Source organism: Teleopsis dalmanni, chromosome 1 (assembly GCF_002237135.1).
Source record: "Teleopsis dalmanni isolate 2A chromosome 1, ASM223713v2, whole genome shotgun sequence".
NCBI lineage: Eukaryota > Metazoa > Arthropoda > Insecta > Diptera > Diopsidae > Teleopsis > Teleopsis dalmanni.
The window spans coordinates 42,465,925-42,491,956 of NC_051846.1; the positions used below are offsets into that span (position 1 = coordinate 42,465,925).

At 25.6% G+C, this 26,032-nt stretch overlaps 3 protein-coding genes across 4 annotated transcripts in view; 1 reads left to right on the forward strand and 2 right to left on the reverse strand.

Moving 5' to 3' along the window:
* LOC119673356 (ammonium transporter Rh type B) overlaps positions 1-12,030 on the reverse strand; it is a 32,893-nt gene extending 20,863 nt beyond the window's left edge. Inside the window, exons 1-2 of one of the 2 annotated variants that reach the window (XM_038084619.1) lie at positions 11,931-12,030; positions 10,992-11,184 (exon numbers count right to left, since the gene is read on the reverse strand). In XM_038084619.1, the coding sequence (XP_037940547.1) occupies positions 10,992-11,151 (160 nt within the window). In that variant the 5' untranslated portion in view covers positions 11,152-11,184; positions 11,931-12,030. The remainder of the gene's footprint in view (positions 1-10,991; positions 11,185-11,930) is intronic. The other variant, XM_038084620.1, reaches the window with a different exon arrangement.
* LOC119673361 overlaps positions 1-26,032 on the forward strand; it is a 116,001-nt gene that overhangs the window by 58,856 nt on the left and 31,113 nt on the right. The window lies entirely within an intron of this gene.
* LOC119673360 lies at positions 19,053-25,942 on the reverse strand. Its single transcript, XM_038084624.1, has 3 exons — positions 25,800-25,942; positions 19,880-19,963; positions 19,053-19,252 (listed from the first exon to the last, which is right to left on the reverse strand). Exons 1-3 carry the CDS (start codon positions 25,843-25,845, stop codon positions 19,095-19,097), a joined length of 288 nt encoding a protein of 95 aa, XP_037940552.1. The 5' UTR covers positions 25,846-25,942; the 3' UTR covers positions 19,053-19,094.

Consider the following 26,032-nt stretch of genomic DNA (forward strand, 5'->3'; position numbering starts at 1 on the left):
AATTATGAATGCATAAATTAATATTAAATACATATATAGATATATATATATATATTTATATATATTTAATTATGTAGTAAATAAAATAAAAAACAAGACTTAATTGAATCAGTCATTGCCTGATTAGCATAATTTGAGCTAATTAAATTAATTAGACTTAAATGATCATACTTAAGTTTACAAGTATTTAAAACACAAACATGCAAACATATAAATTTAACAGTACAATAGCACAGCATGGATAAAAATATTTGTAATTGACTTTAACTAAGCACTTATCGTGATTAAAAATAATATAACATAGTAAAGACATTAAAGTACTTTAGAGTATATTAATATAGTATACATAAATACAATGTATAATTAAAGTAGGAAGACATATCATTGCAAATTATCTTTTATGCTATTTGAACGATATTATTTAATATAAAAATATATTACTTTAAAAATAAATTTTAAGTAATATATATTTAGTAGTATCTATATATGTATACATATGTTAATTGACAATACCATTCGCATTGTAAAAATAAATGCAACTATAGATATTATATAAAGTTTTTGACAGTACTTGAGGAAGTTAAAAAGTATTCTACAAAATATTACTTACAATTTAATTAATTTTACAATATTAAAAACTTTATGTTCTGAACATTATTGTACCTCACGTACTACACATATAAATGTAAACCGCATTTGTGAATATAAATTATTAATTAATTACTTCATTAAATTTTTAATTAAGTATAATGGAGACACATTTTTTAATTCGAAACAAATTAATTTAAGTGAAACCATCTGTGTGACAAATTTAAAACTGTTTCGTTCAAATTAGTTGATATATTAAAAATATTTTTTAAATTATTAAACTCTGAAAAATATAGAAAAGAGGTAGAGATAAAGTTTTAGTGGAACTTCTTAAATAACAAATTTAACCCTGATTTTTTTTGTTTTGAATAACACGACAAATACGTGTCTAAATGGCAGAATGCAAAAAATATGTGTTGTTTTTTACTCAAGATTGAATTCAATCATTTCTAAAATATACATAAAATAAACAATTGAATACATTTTTAAACAGTTTACGAGATATGAATGAACTTTCGATTTATTGTATATGTTTAACATATTATGTTACATGCCGTCAAACTGCAGCAAACAGTTTGGGATATATACCTATATGTCGACTACTAAAAATTTTAAACAAATTCTATCAAATTTTGGAAATTTGGATTTCGTATCTTCAACACACATGCTACATAAAAACTTGTTATTTTAGATACCATGTTTGAAATTCCACTCCTTTTTTTTAAAAAAAATAATTTTAAAATATTTTAATAGTGCTTGTTTCTTTTTATTTTCGATTTTGATATGTATATGAAAACTTCCTCATCATTAGAAGGATAAAAGGGAAATTTGAAGATTTCTGGAATTAATGTTTTTAGACTTATTTCAAGTCTCAAATTAACCTCAAACTGCTGAAAATAAATCAATACAATTTAGTTTCACAAGGGTACTAATACTTTGTAAAATATTAGACCGGCTAAGATACCGAGAAGTGAGGAATATTTTTCTTAACGCGCGTAGATTTGGTATATTTTTTTTAGTACTTAAGGAAAAAACTGAGAATAATTTAAAATTGTTTAACAATAACAAAAATCACTTAAAGAAGATAATATTTATTTTTAAAGAATTAACATTAAATCTATTTATTTTTAAAGGATTAACATTAAATCTATTTTATATAACATAGATATAAAATAATTCAATAACAAGTAAACCGAAGAAAAATATAATAATAATATATGTTTTTACTAAAAATAGCTCTAGAATTATTTTTGGCAACATTTATTACTTGCTCAACTCATATTAAGAACATGGTAGTTTTCGTCAAAATATATCTGGGTCGGAATAGTATGAACCACATAATTAATATAAGTTACATAAGTGGATTAACGCCACTTCTTTCCAGTCGATCCTCTAGAGGTTGCTATTGCGTACACGCCTTTTCCAGTCTCATACACTAAAAGAGACAAGTGGTTTCTCAACTTGATTACCTCACCGAAAACATGATTATTTCCTACAGTGCCGTTTCGAACATGTTTTTCGCTGAAGAATCGTTATTTATTCACACGATATGATCAAGGCAGCAAAGCCGCAGGATGTTAATTCGCTGAATGATGTCAAAACCCTGATAAGTCTCGTTCAGTTTGCGATTCATTCCGATATGGTACTGGACGGAATGAAGACTCATGACTTCATGAAGACTCATAGAAGACTAATGACCTTATAAAAAAATTTTCTCTACAATAGTTCCAGTGTTGTTTCATTATTCTGTGATAGCAATTATGTTTCTGCGCCATACAGAAGCACATGTTGGATGAGCGGCTTATAGAGGGTAAGTTTTATTGAACGAGAGAGATCGCACTATATTTTAATTGTTACTCAACTTATAGTAGCATTTTTTGGCAATCGTAATTTTTTATCTAATCTTTAAGCTGACATCGTTGTTGTTAGTAATAATGGTGCCAAGATAGATGATATCCTTAACTTACATTGTAGCCAATAGCTGATATATAAATTGTTTTGCTTTCAACATAAGAAAAAAAAATCATCTTTTTTATAAAACAAATAAAAGATTTTTAGCTGAAGAGGATTCTAGCATATAAAAACGAAATAAACAAAAATACATCAGGTAGATATTAGAATGAAAAAACAGACCACGTAGCACATCCGTCCTTGCTTTATGACTTTATAAGAATTTATGTTCCTATTTACAGCTGCGAAATAGTGGTCAGGGTGGTGCAGGCATTTATGGACAAAATAGAATAGTCGAACTGAGTAAAATATTGTATATGAGAAATTTATTGCTAAAATTAGTGCACATTAAAAAATGTTGTATAAACAATAATAAACTGGGAACGTTTATTTAAATTTAATTGCACATAAAAGTAGGCGTAGCACATGCACCATCTGCATCAATAAATTTTTTTTGTATCCGTTAATGGAAAATTATATTGTTGCTGATAAATTGCCACTAGCTCCAATGGATATCGTAAATTTTATTAGTGTGGATGAATATTTCAAACAAAAAAAAAATTAATTTATTTATTTAAATTTCGTAAGCATTTTATATGTTTTAAAGCAGAAATTAAACTTTTAATCAAAACAACGAACTGCCACCCAAAACACTCATTCACACTGCAGTCACTTATTAAAAGTATTTATGGCTTTTTAATTGAGAACTACATTTTAATATGCGTTCCTGTGATGTGTGTGTATGTGTGTGCTTGGCTTTGTATGTGTTAATTTATCTTTTATGTATGCAAGTATCAATTAATTTTAATTGGTTTAATTAGGACAACAATTGCACTGCCAAAAGCTGATTGCATTAAGATTAATGGAGAGTTTATCTTTGCCTGCAATTAGTCGAAATTATGAATTACTTTATTTGTATAATGAATTGCAACAAGTCGCAGCCAAGGGAACCGACAACATGTTGCACATACACAAACGTATGACTTTGAGGAAAATATGCAAATTAAGTTTGTTTTTAAGTAAGTTGGAATGTGGGTGCATCTGTGCATACGTCTGTATGAAAATGTCCTATGAGCATAAGAACATTTATTTATTCGAATCAAACATTATGGATTATTTATTATAAATAGTTTTTAATTAGTGTAAATAGGCTTATTTGGATTAGCACTTAATTTGCAAAGTCTACGACTATGATTTAATGCATACATAATTTGCCTTGTAATATTAATCAAATCAAATTTAAAGTGTCCAATTGTATGACTCTTCAAGTCTTATAATAAATTCATGAAATATTTGGAATGTATTATGTCTAATTGTATATATACAACGATTTCTTAATTTTCGATAATAATAGGAGTGTTAAAAAGTTATTTCCCTTATTATTCTGCTTTGTTGGCTTTTAAAATATATGAAATTTCGTAGTCTTTACAGGCTATATCTTTGTTTAATTATTGATATGTAGTTTATATAATAATAGTTTCAGAAATATCTTCAAGACTGACTAAACAATCAGTTGAAAATTATAAGCCGTTTTAAGAAATTCCAAGAAACCTTACAATAGATTCGGTCAAAAAATACATAAAGCTATATGCGAAAACCGACAGGGCAGCCTGTCTTAGCAGTATCTAATCTCAGAGTAATCACTAATTTAATAATCATGAAGCTTATGAGGAATACACATATTAGTCAGTGAGATGGGTGGGATTCTTCAGCTATCAAAGAGTAAAAGTGCCCGGATTCACTAACTCGGAAAAGGCTCAACATTAGACAATTTCAATTTAAGGTTGTACAACTACCAGTAATCTATTGTTAGTTAAGAAAATCAATCATTCATTATCGATGGCCGAGTTTTTTTATTGTAGCCTTTACTGTTTAGAATATGCTCAATTTAAGGATAATTTTTTTTATATAAATAAAAATAATTTCTGCAGAATTAATGCCAATTAATAAAGAATAAACAACATTTTTATTCTATATGAATATTTTCATTAATTCATTTCATTTCATTCATTTCATTTATTTTCATTAATAAAGTATTGCTGTTTTTTCTTCAAAGGCGGTTACATACTAAGTTCAGTTAAATTACATTTTCTGCTATTAACTAACGTCGGCATTAAAACAACGAATTTACTGATATCGTTAACAGTAAAATCTTTTAACTTCTTGAATATATTCAAAACTATTCTAATTGCCCTGCGCTAATACACATACAGAATAGGCTCTTGGGAATGTATATTCTTACGGAAGAGGCAATAAAACTCTGTAAAGTAGGTTTTATATTACTTTTTATAGACACAACAGGGGGCTTAGAGACCTACTCTAAAATCAGAAGGGGCACAATAGACCCGATCTTGCATTTCAAAGATTTTATTTAAAATTAAATAAATAATATAATTTAGATATATAAACTAATGTAGTGTGTTAATAAGAAGCTTATAATTTTATAAAAATTCTGGTTATTTGTTTTCTATTTTGAAGTAATTTTTTTATATATTTATCCTTCAAATTGCATCAGCAATTAATCTTTCTTAATATATTATCACATGATAATATATAATAAAAATGAAAACATAAACAAAATATTTAATTAATCTTAATAAATATTTTTATGTGTTTAAGTGTATATGTAGGGTTAATAATTTATATTTGTTGTTTTTTGTCTGGGCATTTCGCAGTCAAGAATATCCATTAAAACGAAATATATACAAAACACGCACAAGTTGTTAAATTTTAGAGTAAATAAATAAACTTAATGAGAAATCGCATTAAAAATATTGTATTAGCAGCGTTAAATAAAATTATTATTAAATTTGATCTAAAGTAAATAAATAAATTTCTTGTAAACATATGTATTCAATATCAAATTTCTTTAAGAGAATTAAACATCACAACAAATTCTTGTTTCTTGGAAGATTATATTTCATTAATTACTTGAATATATGAAGTTTAACAATTAAGCAGTAATATTATGTTATGGTATGAAATTACACATAAAAATTAAACATAGCATTTTATTAACTGTTCATTAATAATTTTTAATTATAATTGGATGAAAATGGGCTAATATTTCTTAAATCTTATTATTTCATTCGAGAAAAAGTCTTGCCTAAGTACTCGCTCGTATCATACTTTTAATCTAGAGGAAAGCTAGGTAGTTGCATAGACTGAAACAAACAATATTTTAAGTGATATACAAAAAATCACTTCATTGAATAAATCCATTAAATTTTTAATGGATTTACGACAACTACGATTTAATTTATAAAATGATAAAATAAGGAAGTTTTGCATTTTTATTTATTTTTATATTATTCAGAGCTAAAAAGCCATAATTTATACCAGATAATATTAAGTACGTAGTTTTATTATTGGCAATTGCAATTTAAAAAAAAATTATTTAAGATTAATTAAATCTTTGTTTATACACTGAAGAAATACACGAAATATCTGTAATTAAAATAATTTTTTAATTTTTTTTAATAAAAATTATATATAACTAAATATTTAACACTGTTTAAAAAGTGTAATTTTTTATTGTATTTAAAAAAACATTTTCATGAAGTGATGTGTTAAATAAACGTCCTAACCCGGTAAAAAATATAAAAACTGAATAAATATTGTTCGTAATAAAAATTGATTGAATAATTAAATAGAAATAATAATAACATAATTATTTATAATAAATTATAATACTAATGATGAATATTTACCAATAGTCGAAGCAGCTGTATGGTCAACCAAGAATTCAATGAATTAAAACAATAAAAAAAATATTTGTTGTTGTAGTTTACTACTGAACGAAACCTTCCTACTAAAATTCTTATAAAATACTTAATTTGAATATGTAAACAATCGCATATCATTTTGAATAAATTTATGAAAGTTTTTAATTAAAATTTTTTTACATATAATAACATATAAAAATTACTGAACATTAAATTATATAATCTTGAATAGTTTTTGTTAAAAAAGTATATACATTTTTTACTTTTCTATATATTTTACATGAAAGGTCTTAAGAAAATAAATATATACATATACATATTTACAGAACAATACTAATTCTATTATAATAATATAATATTATATTATTATTATTATTAATATATTCAATAACATTTTTATATTCACAAGGCTGACAGCGTGGGCTATTTTTTTCCATCGTCAAAATTATTTATATTTAAAAATATTCCTTAATATTTTAGGGTAATGAAAACTAAATGAATGTATTGCAAAAATATATTTTTGTATAACAAACATTTGTAAATTATTTATTTTTACAAAACTTAGTGAATGTATTAATAACTTTTAGTATACGCATGACTTTATCAAAATATATGTCAGTCCACAAAGCTTCGTAGTAAATTTTTTAGCATTAGTCATTATCATTTCTAATAAAAGACTTGTAATTATGATTGAAAATATAATCTTTCATTTTTCAACATGATTAATATATGATATTTCACATTAAGTAAGTATATTTTGAGATAAGTTCTTGACGCAAAAACATTCCACATAACTTAAAATTATAATTAGTTGAAATAATGCATAACAAATAAATAAAAAATATATTTCATTAAATAACTAATGAAAACATTTTTTTTTGTTAGTAAGATTACATAAAAACAGAAAAAAATTCATTAGATAAAGCTCAAAAGATAAAAGATTTTATCTAAATTAAATGACATAATTCGTAAAATTTACAGTGAAATAATGCTCTGAAGAGATAAGCAATAGAAAATATAATTATAAAGAGTAAAGTATTTAAAATAAACATTTTATAAAAAATAAAAATTAAAAAAAATCTCTAACCTATATATATTTCATTTTGAAAGAGAATGTAATTATTATGGATACCCTCCCTACAAGAATAATATATTTTAATACAAAGCAAGTTGCCTACGTGATTTATTGAAACGTCACAACAAACGTTTTCTATTCATTTCAGTTCTATAATAACACTTCTTTGAGAAACAATATTAAATTGCTTAAACTACGTATATCAATATTATAAAATTATAAATAGTTATAGAAGCCCCAAAATGTAAAAGAAGATTTCCATCGAAATGGATTTTGAGACTTCATATAAAAGATATACATTAAAAGATAAAAGATATACATTATACATACATTATATATAATGTTCTAAAGCAAATTGGAATTATACCTAATACTTTTTATCACATTGTACTTATAGCACCACGTGATAAATTGACTGTACTAAGTAGTATTAGGTTTAGTATTGTTTTTATTGATAATAGTATAATAGTTTTATAATAGTTTTATTATTATTGATAATAGTATCAGATCTTACAACAGTTCACAATTTTAAAAAGACTAGTTGTATTACAACTTTTACTTTCTGTATATCTAAATGAGATACAAAAAAAGCTAAAATGTTAAAAAAAGGTTTAACTATTAACCATTATAATATATTAAGATTAATAATACGAATATATTACATATTACCAATATAAATAAAATAATTTATAACATAAAGTTTACCGAATTTATTTATAAAACAGATATATATGTAATTATATTTTATATGTCAATTATTATCAAATTGTATTAAAAAAATAAAGTATCTAATACTATTGTACAAAACACAATCTTTCAATGGTAAAAAATTAAAGCGTTGATGAGATAAGAAAAAGAAACTAATTATACTCGTATTTTAGTTTTTCTTTATGCCAGTTTATGTATTTCACATTATGTTTATAGAAAAAAATTAAACTGTTAACTTTTCATTTTGTGACAGTGATTTCTTTGAATTAATCATTGGTTTCTGTATATCTTTATAAATATTTTCATTTTTGATATATCATAGTGCTTTTGCAATTGATGCTTATATTTCTAACTACGTACTAATACTACTATTGACTAATATTACAAAATAATTAAACTTCAAATGTCCAAATTGGTTTAATGATAATTTTATTTATATATAATACTATGTTTCCACTGGTCTCATTTAGGCAGCTTTGCTCATTAAGGCAGGTAAAGAAGATCATTTACCCTACAAAAAGCTTTCATATAAATGAGATCACTATAAATAAATCAACTGATTTAAGGCGTCACTGTCACTTGAAATTAACATCTATCAGCTAATATTTTTTAATTGAAGTCATACGAAAAAATCGTGTGTAGAATGCAATAAAATAAAAACAAATATTTTTTAAAAAATTAAAGGTATATAATAATTAGGATAAAAGGAAAAACTACTATTTATTTGAGGTGTCAATTGTAAGCTTTTTTTTTAATAGGAGCCTTTTAATTCATTTGTAAAATATTAGTATGCTTGTATATTGAACTTTCATTTTATATTATAGTAATAGTATTTGTCTATGTAAAATTTAATAATTTGTAAAAACTAGAAAACAATTTAAAATTATTAAACAATGTTTTAATATTAATTATTCTGATGCAGAAAGATATTTGTATCTGACTGTCATTTGTGCAAGCATTTTAATTGCTTAATGCAATTTCAAAAAGTAATAAAGTGTAAACTGACACTGATTTACGTGAAATTAAGTAAATTCTTTTATTTCAATTTTATTTATATCATTTATATCGTTTTTCATTAGTTTGATACGTCATTGAATTAGCATGCAAGATAACATGGATAAAAATAATTACTGCAATTGAAATTATTGCTTCTGTATAGTAACTAAAGAAAGAAATGAATTGAAGGGTTTACCTTAACATATTTCTAAATTTTTATTAGTTAATATAATATTCTGTTAGAAATTTATTCATGGCACCCGTAACATTGTATATATCGAATGGTTATTTGTAATAAGATAGTCTTTTCAGTTCTTAATATATTACTATATCGATATTATTTATTATCTATCACTTATATTTATAGTACAGCTTATGCATTATGCATTCAGTAACCTTAATTTAAGCGTAAATAAGATTCTATTAATTTACTTAATACGTATTATAAAATTTTGTCCTATTCTTCAATTACAATTATTTGCGATACTCATATTAGAAAAGTTTTATTCTATTTCTAATGCGGAGTGTACCCGATATTATGAACTCAGACAATATATCAAGTAATTCTGTAATACCGACCACATACAGTATCTTTATATAATATTCTGTACTCTTGTTTGCCCGTATTACGAAAATTAGATATATATGTTGTACAACATGGAATTTGATGTACTGAACTTAAAGCTACTATGTGTATTAAGTCCTCGCTTGCATCGATACATATATGAACCGTATTAGGGATTAATTATAAAAGAGTAATCAAAAAAATGATTTCTTTAATTTGAGTAATGTTATTTATGAAAAATTCTGTAGCAACGTAAGGAACATTTTTTCAAAATTAAACTAATCTTGTATTAAAAGTAAAATTATTCAATGTAATATACCAAATAGCTGAAACATATGGAGTAGTGAAGTCTAAACTAATTTATCAAGGAAATTCTCAAACAACAAATTTAGTTTTGTGGCGACATATTCTGGACTTCAGAATGATAGATAACTATTTGAAAGATAACTTCAAATTTAAATTAGGTAATAAGAACACTGACTCAGCTCAACCAACAATATTTACTGCATCTCTAAAAAATTGATTCGTATATAACTGGTATGTTTTGTAACTCTTGGGAAATTTAATACCTAACATAACGTTGACTGAAACATGGAAACCGTAGATAATAGTTGGTCCCAAGTTAAGTGAAGCAAGATTTCACAAACTCGACAGGATCATATAATAAGCTTAAAACTCTTAGTGAAATAATAGATGCACATGACGGCAGCATGCAATTTAATGAAAGAAACATGGATTTTATAAGCCCGATCTGTCTATTAGATCTCTGTGTTACTTGAATGGCCACATTTTTGTGACAGTGCATTCCTCCGCTTATAGAAATAGAAATTATTTATATTTAAAATTTTTTGAACAATAAATTCAAACATTTTATGATATATTTAAAAATTTCGATGAGGTACAATATATGCCGATAAGTGAATTTAATTATTAAATTAAAATTTTTATATCTCAACCCTGATCGAATACAGCGTTTGTATATTATATTATATATTATAAATATATTTCCCGTTTATTAAAATAAGAAGATAATAATAATTAAGAGAATCATTTGATCATTTATTAAGGTGTGAATCATATAATCTTCACTTAAATTGGAGCTGTATATATCCGTGTCCGAATATTTATTTAGAATTTTTTCTAATCCCAATTTGAAGTCATAATAAAATCAGAATTAAAATATTAGTTTTTGTATTAAATATAAGAAAGTTGATAGCATTCTTATATGAATAAAATAAATTAATTAATAAATGTTAATATAAATGATATATGCTTCTACATAAATTAAAATAATTTTATTGTCCTTAAATACATTTTTTTTCTAATTGAAATAAAATGTTGATTTTTTTGAAATAAACAAAAATTATTAAATTATATTACTTACGAGGATATTTGGATACATGCTCTACAGCTTCAGTTTCACCTGCTCCAACTGGCAAAGCTTCCTTATCATAACGCACGAATACCCAAAATAGCACCAGGAAAACTATTTGCACTAACATCAGGAGAACGAATCCTGTTACATTACCAACAGGCGAATGCATTTTATTGCTGTATAACAAAGCAACAGGATAACACTGGAAAATAAGTTGGGAGTAAAATGGACACTCAAATTTTTTGGCAATAATTAATAAAACGGTTTAATTTTTATTTTTATTCAAACATATATTAAGAAAAAATTAAAATTTATTTAAAATGTTTTTTCTTTTATTTATTTTAAAATAAAAATTATTTATAATAGTAAGAAAAGATCACTTTAAGAATTACAAATCAATATTGATTTTATTAATTTTTACACAATTTTTTAAAAAATAATTTCTTTACAAAATATAACAGTTTTTGTAATTATTATTATATTGTATATATTTATTATTATATTATAAACACATATATATGTTACATATTATATATATATAGTGTATGTTTGCTTTATAATTAATTTTATTTATTTTTATTCAAGTATATGTTAAGGAAAAATTAAAATTTATGTAGAATGTGGTTTTTCTTTAATTTATTTTATAATAAAAATTATTAATAATAGTACGAAAAGATCAGATAATGATTTTATTAATTTTCACACAAATTTTTTTAAAAAATAATTACTTTACAAAATATATCGGTTTTTGTTATTATTATTTTATTATATATATCTATATTGTATATTATAAACAAATATATTTTTTTTAATTAATATTTATGTCATTTGTTATATATCATATATATATAGAGTGTATGTTTGTTTTATAATTAATTTTATTTGGTATTAAATTCTAATAAGTCATGTGTTTTATATAATAATAATATTGATATATTAAGTACGAACCGAAACTTTTCTTTCAATGCAACTACGTTTGCTAATTTATAGCCCGCGTCCAAACACCTTCGACGTTGAAAAACGTTTGAGCTTGATTTGCTTGTGAAGTGTTCGACGGGGCGTATGTGTAATATTTGACGCTGTGCTGCGAACTACGAACTGCGTTTGTGTTTTTGTGTTAAAAAAAAGTGTAGTGAAATTTATCGCAAATACTTTAGCAACATTTCCAGTACATAAACGGCACTTAAATTGATTTGCTGTGTTTGTTGTGTGTTTCTAGTATTTGAAAATTTAATTTATTATAATTTAAATGTAATTGCATGCAAACATCATCAGAAGAACATTTCAATACATTTTCAATTGATACGTTTTCATTCAAATTTAATTCGCAAGGTTTACAGAGTTCCTACATATAAATTAATTTTCTTATTCAATGAATATTTCAAATGACTTTTAAATTTTCAAATAAAATTACTCAGTAAATCCTAATCAATGATATTCTATGCTTAATATACATTTACTGTAAACTACTATACAAGCAATGAGTATTACTTATATATACAATATATGTATATGTATATTTAAATACATATGTATGTAAATAATATAGAGAAGTATATGCAGAGAAAAAAATATTACTTATTTTATTTTAGCAAAATTTTTGTAAGGCTATTAATCAAGTATCATTCACATAGTAACGATGTGCTAAATGCACTATAATAAGAGCCCATCTTGTGATTTCATTCACAAATTTTTGTTGATATTTAAAATTAATATTTCTATCTTCGCTACTAATATGAAATACTCGCAAATATGAAAATTATTTTAAATGCCTTTAATGATACTTTCGGGCACTTGATAATATGATAATATATTAAATAGAAATGCAAGCAAAATTTGTTTTAATTGGTAATTCAATACTTGGCTTATTTTGTTGATTTTCTTTTAATTATGCAAATATTATGTTAAATATTTAGCACTTGAAATGAAATGAAAATTAATAGTTTTTAGTTCAAATATATAAGTGATATTATTAAAGTAAATAAAAATATTTGAATATGTGAATGTTCTTTTGGCTTGTTGTGCACGATTCTCAATTTATCAACAACATCTGCTAATATATTTTCATCAAAATCAGATTAATATAAACGAAATAACGAGAGTTATACATACTTTTAGCATTTACTATAAGTTTGATAAGAGAAAAAGCGCAAACAAAGAAAACATAATTCATCTAAATAACTTAATTTTTTTATAAAGAGGTTTTCGAAAAGTAATGAACTACAACAACAAAAATTCATTATATATTATTTTAATTAAATGAATTTTTGGTTGAATTTTTTGTTTTTTTATTTATTACATAGATATAACAAATTAAAATATCAAAGAGACAAGAATATATAAGCAGCAAACGCTTTTGCACCTGGGAATGTATTTATTGCAATTTAATAATAAAATACAGTAATAGTGAGGTTAAAATAACAAAGTAAATTGAAGTAGCTACATTGTAGCAGTTATCGAGGAAGAAAGGTTTTAAATACGATACTATGTTATATCAGCCAAAGTAGACCAAGTCAAGGGAAAAGTATTATAGCCAACAGGAAAATCTCAATCTCAATACAAATAATTCGACCGTCTCTTTTATATGGATGTGTAGCGTTTAGCAAAGCCTCAAACACTATTTTTCGCCAGATAGAAATTGCACAAAGCCAGGCTCTAAGGAATCATGGTACATTAGGATGAACGACATCCTCAGGGACCTTCAGATTGATTCGATCAAAAAATACATAAAGAATAGAGACCTGAAATTATTTACGAAAACTGACAGGTTTACAAACACCGTCCTATCGAATCTCAGAATGGTTACAGGCTCCTCAGGAAGGTATGCAGATCTGAGGTCAATTATTGTTAAGTCTGATATTCCAGTCAAGGCGTAGAGAGGGGTTATGAAGAAACCTCGCAGTTAATAGAGAATAAAAGTGCTCAAGTGCACTGACTCAACTAACCTCAATATAATAAATGATTTGGGCTTTTATTGGAAAAGATGCGACATGATCAAGAATATAAAGACGTGATATAGCACCATCGTAGAGTAGGTGTTTGTGTATCACAAAAAGGTGATTGATTTGTAGACACGAGAATTTTACGATTGAAGTTTTTTTGAGATTTGTCAGTAAAATACGGTTTTGTGCCTTTCAGATTAAAAAAAACGATAATCATGTTGAAAGGCTTACCAGTTTTGTTTATTCATATTACTAATTTTAACATTTATCATGTTAAAAATGTCTAGACTTTTACAATTGAAAAAGGTGATGCATCGACTCTTATTCTTAGCTTTTTAGAGTGGTTGGGGATTAAAGATTTTGATTTAAGGATGAGCGCACTAATATAATAGGTATTAAGAATGGCTTGTAGTGCTTAAGTAAGTCCCGCGAAAACAAATGTCAGAATTATTGTATTGATTTTTAAGTTATTTGCATTTAATTCTAAACACTACTTAAATCAATTTCAGTTACGAGAAGTATATTTAATATCAATAGTTTAAGTAAATCTTCTGCGTCTTCTTTCTTCTGAATAAATGAAATTAAATCTTATTTTCTTAAGTCACACAATAGTTTTACGCTTTTGTGTGAAATTATTTTGTTAAGTCAAATTTTTTTTCTTTTCGGGCAAGTTTTTTTGCAATTTCGTTTGTGGAAGCTTCAATATTATATAAAAATAATGCAATCCATTCTCAATTAATTTTACTAATAATATTCACCAAATACAGATATCTCATTACCAGTCTTGATATCACTTAAAGAGATTTTGAGTGCTTTGATTACCGCTTGGCTATCAGTTAGGATGGTTATTCTTAGCTTTTGATAGTTATCCGTTATTAAAGATTAAATTAAGCAAAATTGTTGTATTTTAGGTCGCTATTCTCAGATTTAAACTTCGGCCCATTTATCACTGTCTTGGCTCCATCTACAGTAAGAAAACTCTTCGCGTACCTTATTGACTTATCTAATTTAACTTGTAAGTTTTAGATGTATCATTTTCAATTATTTTCTTTACAAAATTGAGTTTTGAATTACTATATAATACTATACTTTGGGTGCATCGTATCCTATGACTTTGAAATAACAAAAACTTTCTTTGCATGAAATCTTCGTTTCGTATAATTGAGAACTAACCGTATATTAATAATCCTGTCTATCCTAATCGTGCAAACAGTTTTAAGAGTTAATAAGAACATACAATTATATTGCAAAGAATATAAATAATTAGAAACCACAAAAATTCATTTCTTTATTTTATTCCACTCATTTATAAATTTTAATTTAAAAAAAAATAAGAGAGTATCTTATGTGTATATACCGCGTGTATATTGCCGATTTCATAAATAAAAGTTACTACATGCAGCTTGAAGTTACTTTCATGTTGATTATGTCTTAATGCGTAAATAGAAGCATTTGTTCATAAATAATTGCTTAATAATTCTTATTTAAAAACAGTACTGATTTGTGATTTACATTATGAAAATATTTCATCAATCACATTTTTCACAATTACTTTTGTTGCAACTTTGTGAAGGTATCAGCATAATTTATGCACATTTAAAAATTAAATAAAATAGAACAAAATAAAATTAAATAAAAAAAGATGAAATAATATCAAATGAAAAAAAAAAATAGAATACAATAACATAATATGTAATAAATTGTTATAACGACCAATTTTCCATACGTTTTGAATTATTACTGGGGTTAGGTCGTTTATTGAACACATAAAATTAGAAAAATATTTTTTTTTATATTTATCAATTATTTTAATTAATAAAATATACAATTTATTTATTATTTTATTTATTTTATTCATTTGTCTTAAATATTTTATTATGTTTTTTTTTTAAAAATTAAATGAAATAATGAAAAATAAAATTTTATGGAAGAAAATAAAATATGAAAGTAAAATAAAATATGAAAGTAAAATAAAATAAAATAAAATGAAATAAAGTAATATAATATAAAATAAAATAAAATAAAATAAATAAAAAAAAGCCAATAAAAATAAGACAGCAAAATAGTAAAATGAAATAAAATAAAATGTTTTAAAATAATACTAAATAACATGAAATAGAAATAATAAAAAACAAAGTGAATTCAAAGCAGTATTTTTACGAAATAAAGACAGATGTCACTTATTTATTTATTTTTTTATTTATAAGCGGTATTTCAGCAAATCAGTAACGAGTTCTTTAACTTAATTTAATTGTTAATTTAACTAAAACGATTTTATTTCATCTATTTTAATTGCATTACTCTATAAGTATAATCATCTTTCGATAACAAATATATTAAAAGATATAAAAGCCTATATAAATTATTTTTTAAATGTACTGTATATTTAAATCTTAAAATATATTTATTTATTTCGTAGAAGTTGACTTACTTGAACTTTTACTTAATACATATTGTAGTATTTATACGCAAATAATTCACAAACCACAAAATAGCGATTTTGTACTCAATTTAAAACTTCATGTACATGACCAAATACTCATTCAACAAATATTTATGAAGATTCATGTATTTTAACTAGATTTGCTATTTTGCAATATGAATGTTGCTCATATTTTGTTGCCCGCCCATAATATATCCCTAGAAAAAATCTCAACTGCCTTACAATAGTAAAGTACATACTTTTCCTTTGAAGTAGATTTCAACAAATTTCAGCGCAATATATGCTTAGTTTTACAGTTATGGTGCCTGGAAATAAATGCAACAAAATATGATTCACAGCAGCTTTGGTAGTACGTTCATCTATCGGCTTACAACTGCACTACGAGCTTATTTTGAAGTGGATGAACAAAGTTTGAATCGGTTTAGAGGCTGTTTTGTGCCATTGTTAGAAGCTTATCAAGGACTTTAGTTGTAAGAAATTTTAAATTGCTGAGCCATAAATTTTTAACCAAAAATTTCTTGGTGGTTTAGTATCCAAAATTTTACCATTATTTTCTTTAAAACATAAACTATAATTTAATTATTAAGCAATTGCTTTTTAAAGTTATTTTAAGAGTATTTAATAGATAAATTTACTCAGTAATTACAGCAAAAATTTACATAGCATAGTTTTAGGCAAGTTTTTATTTTTATAATTAATGTGCAAAATGTTGTATATACTTAAGTGAGTACGATTGTTGTTTTTTTTTTGTGGATAATTACAGTGGTGGATAAAGAAGAGAAAAAGTAAAGATATTAACAATATAAAATTTACTGCATTCGACTCACCAAATTCATTTCAGTTAGTATATTAACTTCTTTAAACTAAATTATCTTGTATGATAGGAGCTACTTCCTTTTCAATATAGTGTAAAATCTTAGTCTTGCATTTTAATCAAAATTTAAAACTAGTAATTTTAAATGAGCATTTAACAGAAAACTGGCAAATTGGCTTTGACTAAGTAGCTAAGTCAATATTACTACAAGTTTTAACGGATAGCCAAAATGGCTTAGTTATTTTTGCATGCTTATGTTAAGCTTTTGAGTAGCTAACATAAAACTTTCCTATACCTTATAAGTTTCGGTAGCGCTTGCAAAATTAAAAAAAAAACTACTATTTTACGAAACAGTTAATATACTGTCTTTTTCAGTAGTGGAGCTACACCAACTCTGGACGTCGGCAACATCAGAATTGCGAGACCGCTTTAATTACCGAGTTATAAAAGTAAATAATTTACATTCACTATACGTTTTATAGTTAATCAAATTAAAATAAACATAAATTAAAATAAATAAATGTTCCTACTTTTAGCCTTAATTTTTTTAAAATTATGTCATCATTTGCAACAACTGCTATTTTCGCTTTAATTGGTAGAATTGCCAATGGAGAGATAGTCTCTCTTGGCTCATACTTTTCAATTAGGTCTCAATTCATTTTAAATTTAAAAAAATTCTTTCAGTAGTTCATACCCATTAAATACATCAATAGTTTGTTATTAGCATTTTAGTAATATTTATAAAAGTTATTTATAAATTAGTGAGCCTAATCTGGTTAACTTATCTCATGCTTTTATCATTAATGGACGCATTGCTTCAAAAATTCGTGCAAATGTGTAACCAATACACAAAAGAGGATTTAACAGGATACAATATTTTAAAATTTTAGTTCAAACTTCTTAACACGGAATAGTCTGTCTTAAAGATATTAAGACTACGTTTGAACAGAATCTAATGCTATGTTACTATTTTTCATTTAGTTCTCTAACTAAAATTTCCGGTTTACAATGACATTGAAGAAAACTTTTGGGATAATATTTCAGTTAGACGCGATTTCAATTATCTCCTATGCACCAACTTAGTAGCTATTGTTACTTGTAAATTATTTTTGTAGTATAGTGTTGCTTAATAGAATAACAGATCTCAAAGATCAAATAACGTCTAGACTTCGTCATAAGAAGTAGTAGACTTTATAAGTCTACTCAGTCTCTTAATAGAGCACATTTCTAAATTCGTGGCTTTTATGACTAATTACTGTGCGAGAATTCATGGGATAAAACTTATCAATATTGTAGTAGTTGTTAGAGATGAATAGGAAGAGGAAGGAGGAGTGGTAAAATTCTTTTTCTGTAGTTGTTCAGATCTGAGTGGAATCAGGCGTATTTCTTCGGGAAACATGACATTAGCTCTATCAATGAGGTTCAATATCCTATAGAATTTTAAATAGCTTCCATAAATCAAGCAGTTAGTGATCTCAGGTTAAGCAGTGGTGTAACAAAGCATCCATAGAGTCTAAGTGAACTGGTCAACCAGTGATCTCAGGTTAAGCAGTGATGTAATAAAGCATCCATAGAGTCTAAGTGAACTGGTCAACAGCTACATTAACCTAACTTTTTATTTAAAATATATAAGAAATATTGTGAAATGAATTCAAAATATTTATTTAAAATAATATATATAAAAAAAAAAAAAAAATTTAAAAAAAAAATCATTTATAGTTGCAATATATTATAGTTGGATATTGTTATAAATATTGAACTTAAGTGTTGCATATTTAAAATGTTTTAAAAATGTTGTGAAACATATTTTTGTTTTTAATTTGGTGTAAAATTGTGCCATAATTTATGCAGCAATTGTTGCGTCTTTGAACTTTTTGACTTTTCGGTGCAAAACTATTCGCGCGTTGCAAGCTTCAAGCTTCATGGGTTGCAGCTGGAGCATAAGTATTCGCCTGTTCCACCTCCTTGGATAGTATAAATCTGCGCAGCACAAAATATAGTATGACGCCAATTAAAAGTTCACTAACTGCTATGAGCAGCACTAGCGCCCAACCGGGAATGGCGAGGCCAGCTTAAAAGTTAAAATTCCATTCGCAAAGCAATGAAGTGAAGTCGAGTATGAAAATAGCAGATAAATAAAAATCAAATTTATGTTAGACATTTTTTTTCTTCTTTGTATAATAATTATAAAATTAATAAAATAAATTTTTTGAATAATATATTTGTGTGTTATATGGATATATAATTTATTTTGAGCATAGTTTCATGTAAAATAAATATGAAAAAAAAGAGAAATATTATTTCTTATTTCACTCTTTGCTCAATTAAATTTGCATAAATTTTTATAATATTTTTCGAGATTTTATTTGCTGTGAAGTGAAGTCTTTCTTCCATGCAAGTATGCTCAATATTTTCTGCCCCACGTTTTATTTAAATTTTATTAATTTTGCAAAAATACCTTCTTTCTGCAGATATTTCATTTATTTTTTGCCTTTATTTTATACTACTAATCAAAGTGGAAAAAAAATTTTTGTTTGGGTGTAATTTTTTTCTTTTGCATCTTCCATTCTTCATTGAAAAGAAAAGAAAATAATATAAAAGGAAAGAGGAAGAGGGGAAGATGGGGAGAAAAAAGAAGCAGAAAATATGCAGCAATGTTTCAATTTCTACTTCAGTGCGTCATTTTATTCATACTTACTAAAGTATCTGCGTGTTAGCGTTCTACGTCCACGTAATACTCGACGTGTTCCTTCCGCATCCTGGGCACAACATGCGAATAAAACTGTAAATACAAAAGAATATGGCGTAAAAAATTTCCCTTTAGAACTTTTTCTCTTCTCATTTTTTTCGTGCCTTACATTATTTTTTGTTTTAATGATGTTTAAACAAATGCAATCTGAAACTTTGAACGTAAGTGTATGTGTGTGTGTATATGTGTATGTATGTGTGTATGAGTGTGTGTAAGTGTAGGTAAATCTGTGTTTGGATTAATATAACCGTCTCTATGTGTTTGTGTGTGTTTATACTTTAATTAATCAGGACTTAATTAGTGGCATATGGTAAGCATAACAAGATTTTTTTACATTCTTTTTTTTTGCACATTAAAAAAGCCAAAGGATTTAAACAGGAAATTATGTAAACGTAAAATTCTTTTATTTTATATTATTTTTTTTTTGTTACATCAGGGAACACAACGTACGCAAATATTCTCTGGTTAGAAGTGAAAATAGTTTTCTGAATCTGAGTGTAGCGAAATAGATATTAACATAAATGCGATATTCAAACCAAATATTTAATTTAAACTTGTTTGATTTTAATTTATAAAGCTTTGTTTTATCAAAACTATGCAAGCCTCCAAGCTATTAGGTCAGGGCAAAATAGATTTCTAGCTTATAACTCATCTTTTTTTGTTGAAATTATTTGATGCTTATTTTGATGAGCGAAAAAGTTACATGTAACATAATACAAGACTCTGTGGTAAAAAATATTCATATATTGAAAATATTAATAGCAAATATATAAAATTGACGGATGGAAAAGGGACTGTGATAGTTATGCTTGACTCTGCTGGTACAGTTCATTCAATCTCCCCTCGCTTCTACTGTTATATCGTCGTCGTACCTTATAGGCAATATGTGTAACCTAGAGATAGATACAGTTTCCAAATTTTACCTGCAGTCAATATGAAATGGAGTTTCGGTGAGGTCATCCAAGAGAAGTGGCTACAGCGAGCACTTGATTTGAAATAAGTAGTTCGGTGTATTAATATATCTAATAAATATATGTAAATTTATATGAAGAGTGGAATTAAAATGACGTGCACCAGACATTTGAAATTTACATATAAAAAATTACAACACAGTCAAAGCTGTCTAAGTAGAAGCTGCAAAAGTTAAGCTTATTAAATTTTCGTAATAGGTAATGTGAAACGAACATATATTTTGTTTCTAACCAAAAAGATAAAAATCTTGGTTTTATTCTAAGCAAGATATCAAATTAGTTTGGAGTGTTTATACTTAAAATGAATCATAACTCTATTATAACCCTTAAGACTCTTGTATTCTAAATAATTCTAATTCCGATATGGAATACTTTCGTATTACAAAGTGAACTTACGTATTTGCACATACTTTTATAAGTCAATATTGGAAGAGGAAGAAAGACACTCCTAATACTTAGTTTATTTAGATTGAATTAATATTGATTATGAAATTAGTCCTCTCATTTTATTTGTTTATGTAATAGTTTATGTTGAATTTGTTACAAATATTTATTAATATAAATAGCAAGCGAAAAGCAGCGGACTGATAGCACTAAAAACTAGGAAGAAAAGAAAAAACACGAAAAATGTCTATGAGTATCTAATAATATTCATTCGTGGATTTGAACAAAAAATAACGAAATCGTCTAAAAAGTTTTTTTCACTAAATCTAATATGAACTTCATTAAGTTACTAATTTTGCAGAATAACAGCTTTGTCAGGATGGTAAGAAATGGGGAGCTAAGTGTAGGAAAGTCATTGAAAATAAATTTAAAACGATCTAGTTTTGTAATAATGGCAAAGTTTAAAAAATATATTGAAATAAAAATTTTATCAAAATTTCATATACAAGTGTGTTTTTTCATGTTTACTTTACTTACTTTACAAAATGAATAAACCTAATATTGTAAAACTTAACTGAACTTATGCCCTATAGTCAGTTTGAAGGCATAAGAACAAAACATCTGCGTTTATGATCATTTTTTAAGTCTGTTACACGAGACCTAATTATTAGTGTGTTCCACTGGCAAATTTTCGAGTTAATGTGAGCATGTGATAGAGCGTAACATCCCTGTCGAAATTTGAAAATGCTATGCAGACTTTACTCGTACATTTTATTTCAAGTAAAATTTGTTCTGATGTGTGAATCAGCTGTTTTGGTTTGAATTTAAATTTTTGTATTGTTTATTTGCGCGACACTAATGTTCTCACCAGATTTTACACTAAACTGTTCCATGAAAATCTGAGTGAAGAGTTTGTACTTGTGTTTGAGTCTAATTGAGTCTAACTACGAGCAGCTCGTAGAACATACCTATTATGATCAAAAATATTTGCTATATATTACTTTTTACTAGCAAAAAATTTTTATTATTTATTACTAGTAAAGTAATAAACAATATTTACTATTTATTATCATTAGTAAATATTTTTTTTTATATTTCGATCATAATAAATAGTAAATATTTTTTACAGTTTCATTAGTAAAATTGCTATTATTTTACTATTATTTTTATAGTTTCATTTAATTTTTAATGCAATTTTAATTCCACCAATAATTTCTTTAAATAAAATGCATATTTTTCAAAATCTAGTAGGTAAATATATATTTTTATAGTTAATTTAAATTTATTTTAAAAATAAATTTTAATCATTCCCTTTCAAATCCTCTAAAAATTGACTAATCCAGTAAATAATTTTTATAAGCCGTAAATCGTTTGAAATTATTTTCAATAAACAAACTATTTTGTAAGTTTAATGTTTTTTTTTTGTTTTTGGATTGGAATGTAAAACAAGAACTTCACACTAATTGAATTATTTAAAAGCTTTATTTAACAGAGAAATAATAATAAAAATTCATATATAAATTTTTATGGGCAACTTTTACAGCAAACATAACCATCACAGTAAATAACAAATAATGCTAATTTTGTATAAAATGCACCTGTAAATACAGTGGAGATGATATAACTTAATGCCACTACAGTAGTAGAAGGAAGATAAATTTTATTAAGTGAATTGAAATAAAGAAAAAAGTCATCATGAAATAAATCTAAAAATTCCAAAATGCATCCAAACTAAACTCAATATAATCCGCAGTAATAAACTTTAACTAAAATCCGTCCATCAAATGTGAATAAATTTTCAAAATAAAAACAAAAACTACAACAACAACAACAGCAAAAACAAAATAACAAAAATAGTAACAAAGGCAGCAAAGACAACAAAAGCAACAATAACTACAATAACAACCGCCACAACAAAAACAAGCTAACAACTTCAAATACAACGGACACAACATCCGGCGCTGTTATAAAACGAAAGTACTAAAATCTCTCCAAAAAGAAATAGAAATAGAAAAAAGAAAAAAAAACGCGGTTGTAGACTATGCATCATTCCCGGTTATGTATGTGCATTAAACACTATTCGTTGTGGTAAAAACATTTGGCGGATTATGGTATCGTGCTTCCGGTTGCATATTTTGAATTAAAGTGAATTTTTACTGATGTCGATGTTGAGTTCACAGTGTTGAGTTGCATCGATGTCCATTAAAAATTGAAATGATGTTGGACTACTTAGAAATATGGTATGTGAGTTTATTATACGCTCCCGCTGACATAGCTTGCTTTGCAAAAAGATGCAGTGGCGGTTTCTATCCCAATTTAAGTGATAATTATTATTATTTTTTTTAATAATTTATGAACCAAAAAACCATTTTATCAAAAATTTTAATATGGTTAGTTATTGTATAAATAATTTATTTTAAATATATTTTACATATTATGCAAACGCCACTGTTGATTTTTTTATGTACATGTATATGTATATGTTAGTAGCATTTTTTTTTGTCAGTTACGTGGTGTGCTCTTATGAGATTTCAAATAAAATAATTTTTAGTTTTTGATTTTGATTTTTGCAACCTAGCATTGCAATAATGGATGAGCTTTGTTTGATGAAGTTACGTATTAGTGTATCTGTAGACTTTGGCTATGAATTTTAATATTTGCACTCATAGTTCCTCTTTGACATTAAGTTTAATGTTAATTATATTTTGATTGTAAAAGTTTTTTAATGTGAATAAAATGTAGGTATATTTATGAGTTCTGACTATAACATAAATTTAATTGGATTAAGATAATATATGAATACTAATAGTGTATAAAAATTTATAAAGATAAAGCTTTGTAAATATTAAATGATTTTAAGAAACAAATTATTGACATTGTGGACACAATAACGATTTATGGGTTGCTCCAATAATATATAGCATGATTCTATAATGATTCAAGATTGGCATAGGTAAGCAAACAGCTTAACTAAACAGCTTCAATGGATAAAGATATGCGGAATGGAAATATATTTAGTTCGATATTCGCTGATAAAAATCTCGGAATCTTGGAATAGGATGATAAACAATACAATGAGAAACGATCTACTGTTTTGTAATAATACTCAATAGAGACAGCAATATGTTGATTGATGAAAGCTACTCTACGCGATCAAGAATGATACACGCCTATGAAGGTTCCAAGCAGACTTTAACAGAATAATAAGATAAGAAACAATTTACTATTTTGCAATAATACTCAATGGGGACAGCAATATGCTGATTGATGAAAGCTACTCTACGCGATCAAGAATGATACACGACTATGAAGGTTCCTAGAAGCCTATAACAGAATAATAGAATGAGAAAGAATCTACTGTTATAATAATACTCAATGGAGACAGCAATACGCTGATTGCTGAAAGCTACTCTACGCGGTCAAGAATAATACACGACTATGGAGGTTCCTAGCAGAGTAAAGAATCGATGCATCAGTGATTATGCAAACATTTTTAAAATTTTTACAAAATATTCCCATATTCCCCACATTTGATTCCTCAAAGTTGCTTAAAGCATGAGTAAAGCATCGATGCCATTGTGATTCTTCTGAAATTGATATCACTAAAAACTGCTGGGTTCATAAAAAAAAATTATACAAACACTTCAAATAAATACATGGTATCGTCCAATGTAAACAAGACTTTTTGACACCAGGTATTTGCAGTATGGTCACATATTGGTCATGTTAAGTGTTTACTAGTCTTTCCAATAAAATTATAATAAAAATACAATGCCTTATGTTAGCAGCACAAAACTGATTAGTGTAGTTGGGTTTATAAAAATTTCTCTACAAAAGCTCTGTCTACGCATTTTTAATATTAATATTAATTCAGAAAGCATGGGTATATAAGCCGTATGCATGTTAGGTTTAATTAATATATGGTTCACATTGTGTAATTGATGATGATACAAGGATAAAATTATATTGTTATGTTGGATCGCCAAATGTATAGAAAATTAATAGTTTTAAAAATTTATCAATACACTCTCACTACAATATTGTGACATCATAAAATACATAACAGTGGTTAAATTAAATTAGTTATAGCACATAAATACACTCATGAATATAATTTTATCTATAATCTAGACAATTATTAATAATTTATTAATAATTTTCAATTAGTACATTTTGTTAAGTATTGTATATATACATTTCCTCATTTATTTATAAAATTTTAAATTTTTTATATACTTTATTTAAGAAATTTTAGATGTTCCCATTGTAAAAATTTCATGAATTCACCTGGAATCTGATTCATGCCAGTTTTTTTAATGTTATGAGTAATTTCTTATCATAAGTAAATAAACCAAATGCTGATAAGCAATGAAACTATGTTAAGTTTTGTAATAAGTTCGTAGCAATATGCACACACGTAAATTTTCAATTTAAAATTAAATGTGATGAATTCTCATAATATTATTTGTAAATGTTTCACTTATTAATTATTTTTTAAAACAATTTTTACATACTCAAGAAGATCACCAAATATGTTGAGCTATTTCTAAGCAGCTTCATTTCGATTTATATTTCGTTTAATAAATTATATATATTTTTTAAAATGAAAAACTTAATTTACTTTAATTCGTTCGTAAATTTCAATATGAAAGCACAAAAGTCGTTTTTCAACTAAATTTCGCCAACAAAAGTGGAGTCACTCCCATTACATTTTTTAACGAATATTTTTAACGAATCTTGATTAGAT

Coding starts and splice junctions, on each gene's coding strand:
- LOC119673360 (XM_038084624.1), bottom strand. CDS start 25,845: ATGAAGCTGCTTAGAAATAGCTCAACATATTTGGTGATCTTCTTGA. Junction 19,964..25,799: donor ATATTTGGTGATCTTCTTGA/GTATGTAAAAAT, acceptor TTGTATTTACAG/TTTTATTCGCATGTTGTGCC. Junction 19,253..19,879: donor GCTAACACGCAGATACTTTA/GTAAGTATGAAT, acceptor TTAACTTTTAAG/CTGGCCTCGCCATTCCCGGT.